Raw genomic sequence first — 18,996 nt, forward strand, 5'->3', positions numbered from 1 at the left:
TTCAGTCACTCCAAGAAAGGGAATGCTGCTTTGACATCTCAACAGTTTACATCTTGAGCAGCTTCTTGCCCTTGGAGCTCACTGTGGTCATGTTAGGCACATGACCACTTGTGTGGCTCAGCAGCTGGAGATATCAATGTATGTGTTGCAGTGAGAGACAAGAGACACGGTGGCTGTCATGTGGCAACAAAGAAGACTGTTTCTGAGCTCACCTAAGACAACTCCAGGAACTTTTAGAAATAACTTTGAGAGAGGCTTATGGTCCAGCTTTATTTATCTGTCAATCAGTTATTCATATACAAGTAATTTACTAGCAAGGCTATAAAGTCTCAAAACAAATAATTTCCATTCCCAATCTATTTTTGGGTCGAGGTTGTACTTACAGCTCTTACTGAATTTAAATAGAGATAGGGCCATAAAAATAAGGTTGATTTCTATGAATGTGACCTCACACTTTATTTATATTTATTTTGAGAAAGATTAGCCCTGAGCTAACTACTGCCAATCCTCCTCTTTTTGCTGAGGAAGACTGGCCCTGAGCTAACATCCATACCCATCTTCCTTTACTTTATACGTGGGACGTCTGCCACAGCATTGCTTTTGCCAAGCGGTGCCGTGTCCACACCCAGGATCTGAACCGGCGAACCCCGGGCCACTGAGAAGCGGAACATGCAAACTTAACTGCTGCACCACCAGGCCGGCCCTACCCCACACCTTATATAGACATTCTAGTATATTCTAGGGAAACTTAGCTCATAATTGAGAGGCAGTATAAAAAATATGACTAAATAATTCCTTTGTTACTGAATTAATATAATATTACATAAATGCCATATTTACTGAATGATTAAGGTATTTGTAGTGGCCACAGAGGTATGCTACTTAAACCTCCCTTCCAAAGAACTTGCTGGGAGGAGGGAAGCGACAGACAGCCTCCAGCTGCTGCACCTTCAGATCCATCTCAGCACCCACCCAGGGTCCAAACTCTCACAGGCTTCTGCTATAATGACCGAGTACCACAAAGACACTGGAGCCAGCCTAGTCCTGTCTGTCATGGGACACTTGTGACTCCAAGGCTCCCTGCTGACCAGGCTGAGAGTGTCTCAGGGATGCATTTTGTCTCATGACCATCCTACCAGATTCTCCTTCGTTCCCACTCCTATTTCAAAGACTCCAGACCTGCACCTAAATCTGAATTCTCTCCTTACCTGCTCTGGTTTTCTCTTCCCTTTATTGTTCACAAGCATTTCCCCCAATAAGTCCCTTGTATGTCTAATTCCTTCTTGACATCTGCTTTTCAGAGAACCCTAAATGGTACTGTATTTTATTATTATCACTTGGGCCAGGAAGGATACTACCTGCTCCCTGTGTGTAAGGGCAAGGGGTTCACTTGAAAATGAGATCATTTGTTATGAAATAATCACCTCTGCCAAACATCTGGGGGTAAAGCACGCCACAGAGACCAGAAAGCAAAACCCAAGGAAAGAGGAAAAAATTGTAGAGCCTTATAGGCAAAAGTATAGATTATTTCTTTTACCATTGGCCAAGAAAGTGCAGCAGACAAAGTCAATTATTCTTTCCTCTCTGCTACCACTAAGCCTTGCTGCTATCATTTCACTTACCATACCATATTATCTACAGACCTGTCCCTTGCATCACACTGAGAGATTCTTGAAGGTCAAAAGAATGTCTTATTTATCAATGAATTCAAAGTACCTGGCAGAATACTTGAAATATACTACGCATTTAGTAAGTAATTTTTAATGAATACAGAAACAAAGTGTCAAAATACAGCTTGAACAACTAGACTCAGGAAAATTAAACCACAAGTTTACTGTCTATCATATCTGGGTTCTCAGCTACCTTTTTTCTTATAAGCTGGAGAACTAAAATCAGGGGGAAAATGTTTCTTTTAGCTTATTTATGTGAAAGTGCTTTATAAAGCATAAGCTCCAAATATAAACTAGGATATAAATGATGATAGTGAGGATGAAAACAATAATGATAATGATGATGATTAGAAATGAAGTTTCCTGGGATCCTAGGGCTTACAGGCAACAAACCTGACTGGGAGGAGAGGATGAAAGTTTTGTTTGTTTTCACAGACACTCAGATCCAGCCCAATGCCAGCACCATCACCCAATTCAGTTTTTATTAAGCTAATGACAAGTAAAATCATAGAGAGGAAAAACAAGACACAACACACACAAAACCCAAAATATAATCACATTCTTTTATTTCCTCCTCATCATTTTTTTTTCTAGAAAGGTCATCTTGAGAAAAAAAAATCCTGGCTTGCTCATACATAGATCTTTGACTAGTGGAGATCCAGCTTTGCTCATCAGCTGAATAGCTGATGGTCGACAAAGGATATATCTATTAGACTGTTAGAAGTCCCAAGTTATTTCCATTTTCACCCCATGCCATCGTGTAATCTCCTCCTGTGAGTCTGACCTAGTCTAGTGACTTGCTTCTAACAAATAGAATACACCAAAGATGATAGAGTGACACTTCTGTGATTAGGCTACATAAGACTGTGACTTTTACCTTGTCAGCTGACTGTCCCCCTTGCTGGCTCTGACAAAGCAAGAAGTCATGTTAAAAAGGCCCATATGGCAAGGAACCGAGGGCTGGCCAAAAGCCAGACAGGAACGGAATACTGTCAACTACCAATGAGTTTAGAAGTGACTCTTTCCCTAGCTGAGCCTTCAGAAGTCTGGACGGCAACCTTATGAGAGATCCTGAAGCAGATACAGCTAAACCATGCCCAGACTACTGACAGACAAAGACAATGAGATAATAGATGTCCACTAAATTGTGGTAATTTGTTACATAGCAATAGAAAACTAATACATGTATCTTTGGAACACAATCATTTATCGTTGACATTTCTTGAGCCCTTGTAATTGATGTACAAAAACAAAACTTTTGACTTACTTGGAACGAAGAGCATGTGCAAATGACCTCTGGTTCCCTTCAGTTCGATACAGGGTTCAAGATTTATTGAAATCGGGGACTTCATGTTATCTAAATGGAATAAAGATAACATCAATAAATTATTAAAAATCATTTCCAATAAGTAGAGTATTCTGAATATCAGGTCCCAAAAGATGCCTTTAGCCTTAAGTGTATAATGAGAAAATTTGAGGGTAGTTAAAAATATCTCCCTCCCCAGAGGAGTGACATCAGCAAGATGACAGAGTAGGAAGTCCAAGACCCTCCTTCCCCCACAAACATGCCAAACAGCAACAATTCATGGACCGATTCCCTTTGCGAAAAATCAGAAGGTAATTTAAAGCTTCCTGCATCCCAGGAGAATGCGAAACCAGACTCACCAAAGTTGGTAGGGAGATTTGGGACACCCTCTCACCAGAGACCCTGCCCCTGGCAGAGCATAAGCAGGAAGAGATCTCCCAGCCCCCAGCTTTACACAGGAGGGAAGAGATTGGTTCATGCCTCCAGAGCCCCAAATTTTCCAGGGGGGATCCCCAGAGGACTGAAGAAATAGAAAGCCTCAATAGACCTATAACTAGTATGCAGATTGAATCAGTAATGAAAAACCTCCCAACAAAAGCAAGCCCAGGACCAGATGGCTTCACGAGTGAATTCTACCAAACATTTAATTAAGAGTAACACCAATCCTTCTCAAACTCTTCCAAAAAATTGAAGAGGAGGGAATACTGTCAAACTCATTTTAAGAGATCAGTATGACCCTAATACCAAAACCAGACAAAGACTCTACAAGAAAAGAAAACTACAGGCCAATATCCCTGATAAATATAGATGCAAAAATTCTCAACCCAATACTAGCAAACTGAATTCAACAACACATTAAAAGCTTCATACACCATCACCAAGCGGAATTTATTCCTCGGATGCGAGGATGGTTCAACATAAAAAACCAACTGATGTGCTATACCACAGTAATAGAAAAAAGGATAAAAATCACATGATCATCTTGATAGATGCAGAAAAAGTGTCTGGCAAAATTCAACAACCTTTCATGATAAAAACTCTCAACAAACTAGGGTTAGAGGAGATGGCCTCAACGTAATGAAGGCCATATATGAAAGGCCCATAGCTAAAATCATACTCAGTGGTAAGAAGCTGAAAGTTTGTCCTCTAAGATCAGGAATAAGGCAAGGATAACCGCTTTCAGCACAGGACCAAAATAGAAAGCAAGAAGTAAAATTCTTCCTCTTTGCAGATGACATGATTTTATATCTAGAAAACCCTAAAGACTCTATAAAAAACCTGTTAGAACTAATGAACAAATTCAGTAAAGTTGCAGCATACAAAATCAACATACAAAAATCAGTTGTATCTCTATGTATTAACAATTGTCTATTTGAAAAGGAAATTAGGAAAACAATCCCGTTTGACAAAAGTACTGAAAAGAATAAAATATCTAGGATTGAACTTCGCTATGGAGGTGAAAGACATGTATACTGAAAACCACGAAACACTGATGAAGGAAATTAAGCAAGACACAAACAAATAGAAAGACATCCTGTGTCCACTGATTCGAAGACGTAATATTGTTAAAAATGTCCATATTACCCAAAGCAATCTACAGATTCAAAGCATTTCCCATCAAAATCTCAATAGCATTTTTTACAGATATAGAAAAAACAACTAAAATTCATATGGAACTACAAATAGCCAAACCAATCTTGAGGAACAAATCTGGAGGCATCACACTTCCTGATTTCAAACTATACCACAAAGCTACAGTAATCAAAACAGTATGGTATTGGCATAAAGACAAACATACAAACCAACGGAACTAAGCAGAGCCCAGGAATAAATCCATGCATATATTGTCAACCGATCTTCGACAGGGTGCCAAGAATGCACAATGGGGAAACGATAGTCCCTTCAGCAAATGGTGCTGGGAAAACTAGATGTCCACATGCCAAAGAATGAAATTAGACCCTTATCTTACACCACACGCAAAAATCAACTCAGAATGGAATAAACACTTAAACATAAGATTCGAAACTGTAAAAATCCTGGAAGAAAACATAGAGTAAAAAATTCCTGCCATTGGTCTTGACAATGATTTCATGAATATGACACCAAAAGCAGAGGCAGTAAAAACATAAATAAACAAGTGGGATGACACCAAACCAAACAGCTTCTGCAGAGCAGAGGAAACAATCAACAGAGTGAAAAGGCAACCTATGGAATGGGAGATAATATTCGCAAACCATATATCTGATAAGGTGTTAATCTCCAAAATATATAATAGGTTCAACAATTCAGTTGTAAAAACACTAATAACCTGTTTTAAAAGTGGGCTAAGGATTTGAATAGACATTTCTCAAAAGAAGACATGCAAATAGCCAAAAGGTACATGAAAAAATGCTCAATGTCACCAAGCATAAGGGAAATGCAATCACACTGAGATATCACCCCACACCTGTCAGGATGGCTATCATGGAAAAAAAAGAAAAAAAGACAAGTGCTAGGAAGGATGTGGAGAAACTGGAACACTTGTACACTGTTGTTGGGAATACAAAATGGTACAGCCACTAGGGAAAACAGAACGGAGATTCCTCAAAAAATTAAAACTAGAAATACCATATGATCCAGCAATCCTACTTTGGGTACTTATCCAAAAGAATTGAACTCAGGATCTCGAGGGAAACAAGCCAGTCATATAAGAAGGACAAATACTGCATGATTCCACTTATATGAGCCATCTAAAAGAGTCAAATTCATAGAATCAAAGAGTGGAATGGTGGTTGCCAGGGCCTGGAAGGAGGGAGAAATGGGAAATTACTAATCAATAGGCATAAAGTTTTGGTCAAGCAAGATGAATAAGTTCTAGAGATTGCTGTACAAAGTTGTGTCTATAGTTAACAATAGTGTTTTGTACACCAAAAAATTTAGGAGGGTAAATCTCATGTAAAGTGTTCTTATCACGGTAGAATAAAACATACTGTACAAATACAAAAGAAATCTCCCCCATAATATAAATAGATTAGTGTTTTAATGCCGTTACATTGCTAACGGGAGGTTGAAGGCATTAAATTACTTTAAACAGTAGGGGGCAGGGAAATTCCCCAAAACATGTTTTCATAAAATCACTTGTTCCATTTTGGGACTTTTTAACTTATTCTTTGCTACATTGCTCTTTCTTTCTTTTCCTCCTCTTTTTTTATGTTCTATTGGTTCAAAATAAAAAATACACATCAAGGACTTAGAGATCTAGTAAATGTTAAGTGAGTGAATATATGAATGAATGAGTAAATGAACGAATCTTCCTAAAAAGGGAGTTTCAAGAAAGGCATTGAAGAGGAGCTCATAAAAACACTGAGAAAGAGGGGAGAGAGACTGTACTGGGTTTGTTTAGATTTGCCCCTGCATGCAACCCTTGAATTAATGTTCACATCTCTCATTCAGTGAATTGAATTTACCTGCAATAAAATTCTCACAGAATGAGCTATCTTAAGACATTTCACCTGATCATGGATATTCACAAACATTTGACCAAAAGGTGTTCACCCCTGCATGGTTTATGACCAAAGAAAAAAATGTCCCAAGCTGCAACAACATGGATGGACCTTAAGGGTATTATGCTAAGTGAAATAAGTCAGACAGAGAAAGACAAATACTGTATGATCTCACTGATATGTGGAGTCAAAAAAAAAGAACTGGAGCCAGCCCTGATGGCCTCGTGGTTAGTGTTTGGTGCACTCCACTTCGGCAGCTGGTTTGGTTTCAGGCCCAGAACTACACCACCCGTCTGTCAGTGGCCATGCTGTGGCGGCAGCTCAGACAGAAGAACTTCAAACTATACACAACTATGTACTGGGGCTTTCTCTGGCAGGGGAAGGGTGGGTGCGGGGAGGAAGAAAAAAGGAGGAAGATTGGCAACAGACGTTAGCTTAAGGAGACTCTTCCCTCTGCCAAAAAAAAAAAAGGAAAGAAAGAACTGAATTCATAGTTACCGAGTACAGAGTGCGAGTTGCCAAAGGCAGGGGGTGGGGTGGGTGGGCAAAATGGATGAGGGGAGTCAAAAGGCACAAACTTCCAGTTATAAAATAAATAATTCCTGGGGATGTAATGTACAGCATCGGGACTATAGTTAGCATACTCCGTATTGTGTATTTGAAAGTTGCTGAGAGAGTGGATCTTAAAAGTTCTCATCACAAGAAAAAGAAATTGTAAATATGTGTGATGATGGATATTAACTAGACTTATATTGGTGATCGTTTTGAAATATATACATCTATCGAATCATTATGTTGTATACAAAAAATAATATAAGGTTATATGTCAATTATACCTCAATTTTAAAAAATGTCCAGAGGTGATCGAATAAATATTGTACACCTATTTACTGAATTAATATGCAGTCATTAAAATATATTTTTAAAATACTCAATGCATAGATGTGTATGGTATATTATCAAGTTTTTAAAAAGCTGGTTACCCAACGTTATATACAATATGATTCTATTTTTATGGTTTTTAATATATATCATTATATATCTAAAAGAATATTTACCAAAATATCAGAATGTTGACAGGGGTTAACTGTTAACTCTGACAGGCTTATGGTGCCTTATTTTCTTCCTTTCTGTCTATATCTTCAAAGGCTTGCATAATTCATATACATTATTACTACGTTTCTTAGGAAGAAACAGGTTGTATGGTATGGGAATGTAGGCACTTTCATATGCATTACCAAGCATAGTGTAATGTATATCTTCTCTCCCAGCCAAATGCTTGCGGAAAATCCTCAGAGCAAGCAGACTAAGACTCTGGAGCAGAAGTCAAGGACAAGCGAAAGCAGCAATTGACCAGGGCCATGCTGTGTGTCGTAGTAAGGGCAATTCCCTATTTCCCGTTCAGGTTCCCGCATGGCCTGCAGTTGATCTGACTATGGTGAAAGCATCAACAATTCAATCCACTCAGACGAATGTTTAGAGTGCCCTTATGGGAGCTCAGTGTTCAGTCAGGGACAAGAGGAGGGCAGGGGCGGGTGGGGTGGGGTACAGGGCAGAGAACAGAGGTGTATGACTTAGTTTTTACATCAGGAAGTCCATCATTTTTCTGGGGAGACAAAACCAACATACATAAGATAATTAGATGTAAGAATCAAAAGATCACATAACAGTGTATAGCCTGTGGTTTTAATTTATTTGCAAGAGTTTGAGAACTAATGAAAAATAGCTTCATTATTTTAAAGTCACAATGTATACGGTAAAGTTCTACATTTGGTTTATTAAATACAGAAAGTCGTGACCAGGTTCAGCAAATGCACAGAACTAGAGCCTCCAATTAACCCAGCAACCGCAGAAGTCAGCAATGCTAATCCATCATAGCACTTTTTCCCACTGAGCTCTGCCTCAGAATCCTTCTTAACCCAACACTCCAGGTAACGGCAGTTGGCGATGGAAATGAAACCAGTGCCATCCTAAGTGTTGGCATTTGTACTATTGGAGGTCAAGGGAGAAAGACAGCATCATAACACTTTATTTTACCTCTTTAATGGCATTTCCACTATATAAATATGCAGTTTCTTCTGACAGAAATGCCCTTGTCCTCATTAGTCTAGAGACTTCTCTTCTTTTAAAATGTGCTCAAATATACCAACTCAGATAAGCCTTCCATTTCTCCTCCACTCCCTCCCACTGCCCCAGTCACACACTATCATTCATAGCACTTGATCATCCCTCAGTAGTCGTTTATAAATCTTTATTACAATTATTCCCTGACATGTCTGTCTTCATAAAAATAGCACAAGCCTTGAGGGCAGGAAGCCTGTCTCATTCATTTTTCACGTCCGTGGCACATCGTGCAGTGCTGGGCACATGGTAGACAATAAATGTGTGTTCGTTCACTTTTGCTTGGCACTTACTATGGGCCAAACACACTGGTCTGGGCACTAGAGAAACAACCATGAACAAGACAAGCATGGGCCCTGCTCTGGAGAAACATGCATTCTAGTAAGAAATTCAAACAGGGTCAGGGGATAAAGAGTGAGCGTGTGGTGGGAATGGAAGGGTGCGAGGAGTGGGTGGTGGTGATACCTCAACTACATTATGCAGTTAGCAAGTGACAAGAAGGAACCAGGTCTATGGACACCGGAGAAAGAGTGTTTTAATCAGAAGGATCCCTAGTAAGTGCAGACTCAGAGGTAAGAATGACTTTGATATGTTCAAGCAACAACAAACACTCACACATACACAGGCCATTATGTGATGTACCCAGAATAGGCAAATCTGCAGAGACAGAGAGTAGGGGGGCAGTTATTAGGGACGAGGAGGAGGGAGCAATGAGGAGGTACTGTTTAATGGGTACAGAGTTTCTGTTTGGGGTGGTGAACAGTTCTGGGAATGGATAGTGGTGATGGTTGTGCGGCGTTGTGAATGTACTTAATGCCATTGAATTGTGCACTTAAAAATGGTCAAAAGGGTAAGTTTTATGTTTGTTATGTTGGTAACACAAACAACAACAACAATAATAATAAAAGCCAGTGTGAATGGAAAATAATGCAGGAGGATGGGAATCACAGGGACCCGACAAGTAGCCAGGGGCCGTCTTGAGGGGTCTTGGAGCCCTTGGTATGAAGTTGAGATTTCACTGTAACTGTAGTGAAAAGCCACTGGAGGGTTTTAAGCAAGGGGAATAAGATTACCTAATTTGTTTACATTTTTATTTTATTTTTTAAATTTTATTTATTTATTTATTGTTTTGAGGAAGATTAGCCCTGAGCTAACTATTGCCAATCCTCCTCTTTTTTGCTGAGGAAGACTGGCCCTGAGCTAACATCCATGCTCATCTTCCTCTACTTTATATGTGGGACTCCTACCACAGCATGGCATGCCAAGCGGTGCCATGTCCACACCCAGGATCTGAACCGATGAACCCCGGGCCGCCGAGAAGTGGAACGTGTGAACTTAACTGCTGCACCACAAGGCAGGCCCCTTGTTTACATTTTTAAAAGCTCTCTCTGGCCTCTGGGCAGAGAACAGATTCTTTGGGGGCAAGAATTGACATGGAGACAGGACAATTTCAGAGGTTGTTGCAGAGGCCAGGGGAGAGATGAGGGTAGCGTGAGTGGTGAGCAGAGGCCAGTGAGAAATAGTTGGCTTTAGAATATATACCAGATACAACGAAAACAGGAATCACTGATAAATTGAAAGTGGAAGATAAGGAAAAGAGATAATTAAGGACACCCCTGGCCTGGAGGCTAAGGAATTAGGGGAATGAGGAGACGGGAAGCCCCAGGAAGAGACGGATTTGGAAAGGTGGAGGTCAAGAGTCCTAACTCCCAATGGCTATTAAACTCCCCAGAGGCCACAGCAGTTGAGTTTGTCGAATAAATGAATGAATCTTGGTGAGCTGTGTAGTTAGCCCCTCTGCCACACAAAAAAGCCAGAAGTTCCTTGAGGATACTGGCTCTCTCTTACATAACCTTTGCATTCTCAGTCTTCCTTCGCATAATAACTAAACCAAATGCTTATTAAATAAACACTTGTTAAACCGAATTAAATTTAATTGACTCAGCTGGACTAAGTAGGGCAGGTAGGACTTTTGATGGCCCTCAAAAGGTTTGCTTGAAAAAGAAAGATGGACAAGAATAATGCAGGTTAGAGAACAGGAGAAGTACAACCAATGGTCAGTAAAGATGCTGGCCTGCTTGGAGTAGGGGATGCACCAGATGCGAAGATCACCCGCTTAGCTGGGAGGATCACGCTGCAACCACACATCCATCACTCAGCAAGTCCCGTCGGCTCCATCAATCTGATCCCTTCTCTTCACCTCCACCACTGCCACTCTGGCCCAAGTCACCATTCTCTCTCTCACCCGGATTATTGCAACAGCCTCCCAACATGTCCGCAGCTTCCACCCTTGCCCCCTCACAGATTATTATCAACACAGGAGCCAGACCAAGCTTTGCTCATGGGAAAAGACAAGTTATCCCCTGACCTGCAAGGCCCTCACCTCCTCCTCATTTCCTTCTATGACCTCATCTTCTACTGCTTGCCCCCTCACTTACTCCTTCGCAGCCACACTGGCCTCCTTGCTATCCCTGCAACACACCAGACTTGTTCCCACCTCAGGGCCTTTGCACTTGCTCTTTCCTCCATCCCTTCCCCTATACATCTGCATGGCTCACTCACTCAGCTATTCCAGGTCCTTGCTAAATGTCACCTTCTCAGTGAGGTCTTCCTTGGTCATTCTAATTTATTTATTTATTTTTTTAAGGTATACTTTTTGGTGAGGAAGATTGGCCCTGAGCTAACATGCCAATCTTCCTCTTTTTTATTTTTTTTTCTCCCCAAAGCCCCAGTACGTAGTAGCATACCCTAGTTGTAAATCATTCTAGTTCTCCTATGTGGGATGCTGCCACAGCATGGCTTGATCAGCAGTGTGTAGGTCCATACCCAGGATCTGAACCGGTGAAACCCAGGCCGCTGAAGCAGAGCGCACGAACTTAACCACTGGGCCACAGGGCCAGCCCCATCATCCTGATTTGTAATGCAGCCCCTTTCCTCGCATCTGCCCTCTCTATCCCCACCCCGGGGTTATTTTCCTCTCTCAGCAGTTACCACCATCTGACACGCTCAATATTTTACTGATAGAAACTCCACACGGGGAGGGAATTTCGCCTTTGTTGTTCACTGCTAGATGAGATCCTCAGTGTTCAGAACAGGCACAGGCCAGGTGCTCAGTGAACACTGGTTTAATTATACTCCACTAATTCCTTGAGTTTCTGGTCTATAGCAAAAAAAAAAAAAGTTAGAACTGAGTCTGATGGCTCTAGGTTACAGGAGGGTGTGTGCCTCGAGCTCTGCGGACTGACTCGCACACCCACGTTTTCTGCCTTTTCCAAAGTTGGCGAATAAAACAGCCAGTTTTTGCCATTTCTGTATGTTATGGGCTGAATTGTGTCCCACCTAAATTTACATGTTGGAGTCCTAACCCCCAGGACCTCAGAATATGACTGTATCTGGAGACAAGTCTTTTAAAGAGGAGATTGAGTTAGAGAGAGGCCATTAGGGTGGGCCCAAACCCCATATGATCAGAGTCCTTCTAAGAAGAGGAGATCCAGACACATAGAGGGTCACCAGGGATGAGCGCACACTGAGAAAAGGCCATATGAAGGCACAGCAAGAAGGCAGCCATCTGCCAGCCCAGGAGGGAGGCCTCAGAAGGAAACCAAACCTGCTGATCCTTGATCTTGGCCTTCCAGCCTCCAGAGCTGTGACAGATAAATTTCTGTTGCTTATAAGCCACCCAGTGTGCGGTGTTTTATTACGGCAGCAAACTAATACACTATATACACCCAGTAGCACAGCCAAATGGAAATCATCCTCGCAGAAAAAAATAAAATAAATAAATCCAGGCTGCTTGTTGTCACCAACATCCTCACAATGTATATTCTCGCTGGAAGAGCCAGCGCTTCCCACACATGATGCATTTTCAGCTCGGCCAGGCTGCCTTCTCTCAGGTGGGAGAGGGAGGGACAGGGCAGTGAGGATGGCGGCAGGCAGTGTTGCTGGAGCTGTGCACTCTGCTTGCTCCCCATGGTCCCTACATCCGTGGGACAGGATCCCAGGATTTCTCAGCATTAGAGAGAAACAGGAAAGATCCTCCCTCAAAAGTCAAATCAAAACACAAATCGAATTACTGTTCCTAAAAGACTAAAAGCAAAATAATAATATAAAATATGAAATAAATAAAGACCATATGGAACATAGCACAGAGAAGGGAGCATAATCGACATGTGGTGCAGAGGGGCCAAAGCAGAGGAGACAACTAGGGGCTGCGGATGAAGCGTCTTCCTGGAAGGGGGGATGGAAACTGATCTTACAGGGTGGAGATATCTCGGAAATAAGTTGAGGGGGAATCCAGCACCATCCACAGATAGGAAGCAAGCCGCAAGTGTGAGAGTGGGCACATGCCTAAGTCCTGTTCTCGCACCTGGCAATCACTCTAATTCCCCAGAAGTAACTTTATATTAGTATTTGCCCCAGTGTGTTTCTCAGAATAGTCAACACACACTCAAAAACTAAAGTAAAATAAAACTGAAAATCTCAGGATTAAATAAGTTTCTTTATTGTAGAACTTTTCAAAACTCAAAGTACATTTGTAAATCTTCCTCCAAGGATTGGACCACAGATGCTTTTTCCCAAGAGAATCTCAAAGAACTAGTATTTGGGGAAGCATTGCTTTAAATTTTCGTGATTTTGCTGGTGGGTAGAAAAGGCCAGCCAACCCATGGTGAACAACGCAGTGGAAAGTACCCGACTAAAACAGAGGTCAAGCCCTGAAACTGTGCTTTCAGACCAGTGGACATTTGAAGAGCAAAACCAACAGTGATACAACCTGTTGATAACATTAGGACTGGCTGATTAAAAAAATTAAATTAATCCAAATGATTGTTTCTACGCGGCTCTGTGCTAAAAACTTTACCTCACGGCACTCCTTGTAAAACAAGCTCTAAAATCACTTTCATTTTACAAATAAAAAAGCTAGGGCACAGAGAGGCTAAACACTTTGCTCCAGGTCACACAGCTAGTAACAGACAGAACCAGGCTTACATCTAATTAGGGAGGTGATTCCAAGAGCCCTTGAAATTCACAGCCTGAAACACTCACAGAGCACCTGTTTTATGCCCAACACTGTGCTGGCAGGCAAACCACAGCCTGGAGCACTAATCAATTTCAGGAGGCAGCTAGGACTGTTTTGCCTTCTTAAGAAGAACCGGTATGTCCTGGGGCTGAGGCAAAAGCCCAGAAGCAGACATTTCTGCCGAAACCGGGCAGAAACTGAAACTGGGCTCAAGGTAGAAACAACTGACCACAGGGAACAGCAGAAGCACTTGGAGGTCAAGTACAACACAGATCGGAGACTCGTGAGGTCTGTGAAAGGCGGAGAAAATCCACACGAGGCGGTAACCAGCCATCATTTTTACAGCCAGCAGCAGCAGCAACTGGAACACTTTGTCATTTCCTGTGTCCCAGCGACAGCAGAATAAGGTTCTTGTGAAAACTCACCCTTGAAATAGCTGACGCACGACTACTTGCTGTTGCCATTTTACTTACCACAGTAGGTGTACCAAATACTCATATCAGAGGAGTTGCAAATCCAGCGTAGCTCCTCAGGTTCAGGAAATATGGAAGAAAACAGAGTGAAAAAAAGCATAAATGAGAACATGATTCGATATCTCCAAAACTTTAAAAATGCAAGGAGCATCAATAACTAATGATCAGACTTGGCTCTCAGTAAGTAGAAAAGGTTTAACTTAGTCATCAGTCACATGATTTCTGAGTTCCTATCCAACTGTTTCCTCTTTTGTCTGTGTGTGTGTGTGTGTTTAATAGGTTGCACTTCCTGCAAGGGGAGAGAGGAAAACGATTTAGAACGTACTCTTTTCAAACACTCGATGCACGTGAGAGTGACCGGAGTTTTAAAAACAAAACAAGATACTTCCCAGTCAACAGAAAGTTTCCTTCAGAATCTCAACAGACTGGCACTCTTTTTCCATCTGCATTGCTATTCTCTCCCACGAGCTCTTTACACAACACTTTCTCATGGCCCGGAGACCTGGACCCATAGATCTGAACTGAACAGTTGTATGCAAACTATTTCTACTCAGCAACAGGGTCAGCCACCGGGTGGAGCCAGGACACGGGACACTAGTGGCAGTTCTGCTTTGTGGGCAGAGGTCGTGCCAGGCTTGCGAACACACTTACTTGGCAAACTACAGCTCCAGGGATATTTTGAGCCCTAATAATGAAATTGTTACTATTTCATGTGTGGCATGTACTTCATTTCAAAACTCTCAGTCCATTTTAGAAAAACAGCTAATCCTTTAGGTGCTGTGCTACTTGAAATCCTTTATAAGATATAGTCGGGGGCTGGGGGGAGGGGCAGGCCCTGTGACCAAGTAGTTCAGTTGACCCGCTCTGCTTCAGAAGCCAGGGGTTTCGCAGGTCCAGATCCTGTGTGAGGACCTAGCACCACTCATCAAGCCATGCGGTGGCAGCTCCCACATAGAAGAATTAGAATGGCCTACAACTGGGATATACGACTATGTACTGGGGCTTTGCAGAGAAAAAAAAAAAGAGGAAGATTGGCAACAGATGCTAGCCTAGGGCCAATCTTCCTCATACATACAAAAAGATATAGTCTGGGATTGGTAACCAAAAATGGCATGGAGTCAGGACCTAAAAATCTACACTTTTAGAGGAAAATAATCATATGTTGGTAAACGGTTTTCACAAAAGAACTGTGCTACTTTCCCATTTTCAAAAAGGCAAAAGTCCATGGGGGGATGGGGAAATGGGCAGTTGGTGTTCAATGGGTATGAGTTTCAGGTTTGCAAGATGAAAAAGTTCTAGAGATCTATTGTACCATAATGTAGATACAGTTAGCACTACTGACCTGTACATTTAAAATTGATTAAGATAGTAAATTTTATATGTTTTTCACAATTTAAAAAATATTTAAAAAGTGAAAAAAAAAAAAAAAGAGGAAAAACCCATGAATGCCCCTAGTGGTCTCAAAATATCATTTCCCACTTAAAGGAACCAAGACTCTTTGGAGAAATTGCTGCTTCCAGGTCTGGGGCAGAAAATGTACAAGGTGAACCTGGAACATCTTATCACATTAGATAACCAATTTGAATACGGTCCCACTGACCAAAGATGGTGTTATCAGTTTCCTACTGCTGCTGTAACAAATAACCACAAACTTAGAGGCTGAAAGCAATACATATATATTCTCTTACAGTTCTGGAGGTCAGAAGTCTAAAATCATTTTTACCGGGCTAAAGTCAAGGTGTTGGCAGAGGTGGTTCCTTCTAGAGATCTAGGGGAAGAATCTGTTCCTTGCCTTTCTCAGCTTCAGGAGCTGCAATCCTTGCATTCCTCCATCTTCAAAGGTCAGCACTCCCATCTCTGCTTCCATCCTCACAATAACTTCTCCTCTGACCTCCTGCCTCCCTCTTATAAGGACCCCTGTGATTATACTGGAATCATTTGAATAATCTCCCCAACTCAAGATCCATCTACAAAATCGCTTTTATCATACAACGTCATCTTCACAGCTTCTGGTGATCAGGACATGAACATCTTGGGGGGCCATTATTCAGCCTACCTGTAGATTATATGAACATTAATAAGATAGTAACCGCAATTAATTGAAATACATCAAAGATATTTAAATCCATGAGCTCATAATAATTCTTTTAAAGTCTAATTAATCATCAGATGATGCTGGGAAACCAACTCTATTTTGAAAACTGGTAAACAAAGGGAAAGAATCAAACATTTATCCTGACTTTCCTGTAAAAACCAAACGATTGGTAACCAAATAATAGAGGGGCAAGTTTCCCTTGCCATCTCATACTCTTTTCTCTACTTTCAGAAGTATTTTAGCTAGTATACGAGAAAGGAATAATAGAGTACAACCATTTTGCAATATCTAACAGATGAGTGGACTTAGGCATTGAGCATCAGTGGTTGCTAACATCACGAAGAGACACAGGAAGACATTGTGTACCTCTTGATGGATGAACACTGTGGTAGCCAGCCTCCAAGATAGTTCCCAATGATCCTTACTTCCTGGTACGCAAATCCTTGTGCAGTCCCCTCCAACACTGAATAAGGCTAGCTGTGTAACTAATAAAACATTGCAGAATGACAATGTGCGACTTCCAAGGTCAGATCATAAAAGACCTATGGCTTCCACCTTTCTCTCCTGGATCGATTGCTCTGGCAGAGGCATGTAGCCCTAAGGAGAAATCCACGCGGTGAAAAACGGAGGCCGCATGCCAAACAGTTAGCACCCATTTCAGTCCTGTGGGTGAGCCATCTTGGAAGCAGTTCCCCCTGGCCTGGACTAGCCTTCAGACGTAACCGCACCAGCCGATGTCTTGACCGCCACCTCATGAGAGGACCTGAGCCAGAACCACTCAGCTAAGCTACTCCTGAATTCCTAAACAGCAGACACTGTGCAACACTAGAGATGTTTGTCGTTTTAAGCCTCCAAGTTTTACGTGCAATTTGTCACGCAACAATAGACAATTAATACAAACATCATCTATGAATTAGTCTTGTCCAAAATAATCACACCTCAATCTGATGAAGCCTCAAGTCCAACTACCAATTTATAGGAAAGGCAGAAGACAGAGATACATGTTAAACTACACCTTGAGCATACAATCAGAAAATCCAGACGACGAAGATATGAAGACAAGCAACTCAGTTTCTTCAACAGATAATTTGCAGGGGTAAAAAAATGTGAAAGAAATGGAGGGGCCCATAGATTAGAAGTCTTAAGAGACACTTCAACAGTTGGTGTGAATATGGTGTGACTTTTACTTGGATCTTAATCTAAACAAAACGTGGGGGAAAAAATTATGAAACAATTGGAAATTTGAAGATTAGATATTCGACAAGATCGAGGGGGGAAGTTTAGTTGTTACAATGGTATTATAGTTAAATTTTTTAAGTCTTTATCTTATAGAGTTACAAAATTAAATATTCAAGAAAGAAATGTTATGATGTCTGGGATTTGCTTCCAAATAAAAGTAGAGGGTAAGTGGTTGGGGTCTAGAGAAAACAATATTGATCACAAATTAGTAATTGTTGAAACTGGATGACAGTCAAATTTGTACACTCTCCTACTTCTGAATGTTTGAAATTCTCAATGAAAAGAGAACAACAAAAGTATAAAGTATTCTGAAAAAATAAGAATACAATTTTAACAAATGTGTCCGAGCTAAGGCTATTATCCATACCTAATGACCATCTGGTTACTTCTGCTTCTGAAAGCGGAACTCTTTCAGTATGATGAAAACCACATTGAGAAAGAGGATTACAACACAGTACATTTAATTGTGAAAAGGTCTATTATCTGACAATCCAGATATCAGCAGGGATCTCCCTATCTTTTGAGACTCAAGAGAAACTGACTCAATGCCTTTAGGCTCACTCCAGGCACCTAGCAAGTATCTCTTGATCTAAACAGCACGACTGGAGGCCTTTGGCGTCTGGCTGAAAATCTTTCACAAGAACCAACTTTCATTTTACAATTAGAGGTAAAAATCTTAAAATGTCAACACAATAAAGTTAAGCATTGAGATTGCTATCTTATAAAAGGTACTGTCCATCTTTTTAGTACAAATGATATTCCTACTCTGATAGGGTGCACCAAGGGAGGACTGCGCACGCGGAAGGACAAACGAGAGCACTAAAGACACCACCAGTTAGGCACTGGCCTGGTGGCGTGGCGGTTAAGTCCAGTGCACTCCACTTCGGCAGCCTGGGTTCAGATCCCGTGCTCAGAACACTACTTAGGTCACCATCTCCCCTACAGCTAACCACACTCTACCAGCCAGGGAGTTCCCTATTTCAGGCGAGCATGTCAGAGACGACAGGCAAAAACCTGTATTCCAAACCAAAGGAGACAAATTAACACTGCTTCCCATAGTTTGTGTTTTAAAAACAGAGTTTATAATGTGGGAAAAAATATCAGGGCCGGCTCCATGGCCAAGTACTTAAGTTCTTGTGCTCTGCTTTGGTGGCCCAGGGTTTGCCCGGTTTGGATCCTGGGCATGGACCTGGCACAGCTCATCAGACCATGCTGAGGCGGAGTCCCGCATAGCAAAACCAGAAGGACCTACAACTGGAATATACAACAATGTACTGGTGGGCTTTTGGAAGAAGAAGAAAAAAGGATACTATCTAAACACCCATACACTTAGAAAAATCCAAACACAAAGGAAAAACAACTCTCCCGTTTGCTTCTAAGATCCAATCCCCAGCTTACATAAAATCATCCATGTGTATGCCAGCACGTACAGGGATGTTCACACTTTTCTTTGTTTAACACAAATAGTAGAATATTACATGTTTTGTTTTTCAAACATAGCTTATTTTATTATAAAGAAACATAATTCTCTGAAAGTTAAAAGTTCTGTTTGACACTGTTTCAAATTACTTTTAACAGTCACTGACAGAAAAC

At 41.3% G+C, this 18,996-nt stretch overlaps 1 protein-coding gene across 3 annotated transcripts in view; it reads right to left on the reverse strand.

Annotated features, from left to right (window-relative positions):
- Positions 1–14,616, reverse strand: part of LY96 (lymphocyte antigen 96) — a 32,387-nt gene extending 17,771 nt beyond the window's left edge. The window contains exons 1-2 of one of the 3 annotated variants that reach the window (XR_011543342.1): positions 14,070–14,275; positions 2,938–3,027 (exon numbers count right to left, since the gene is read on the reverse strand). Coding sequence is in view for 1 of the 3 variants with exons in the window: in XM_070631461.1 (XP_070487562.1) it covers positions 2,938–3,027; positions 14,070–14,220 (241 nt within the window). In the remaining 2 variants the exon portion in view is untranslated. Of the gene's footprint in view, positions 1–2,937; positions 3,028–14,069 lie in introns of all 3 variants that reach the window. The other 2 variants (XR_011543341.1, XM_070631461.1) reach the window with 2 other exon arrangements.
- Between the last annotated feature and the right edge of the window lie 4,380 nt (positions 14,617–18,996).

This window comes from Equus przewalskii, chromosome 8, assembly GCF_037783145.1.
Source record: "Equus przewalskii isolate Varuska chromosome 8, EquPr2, whole genome shotgun sequence".
NCBI lineage: Eukaryota > Metazoa > Chordata > Mammalia > Perissodactyla > Equidae > Equus > Equus przewalskii.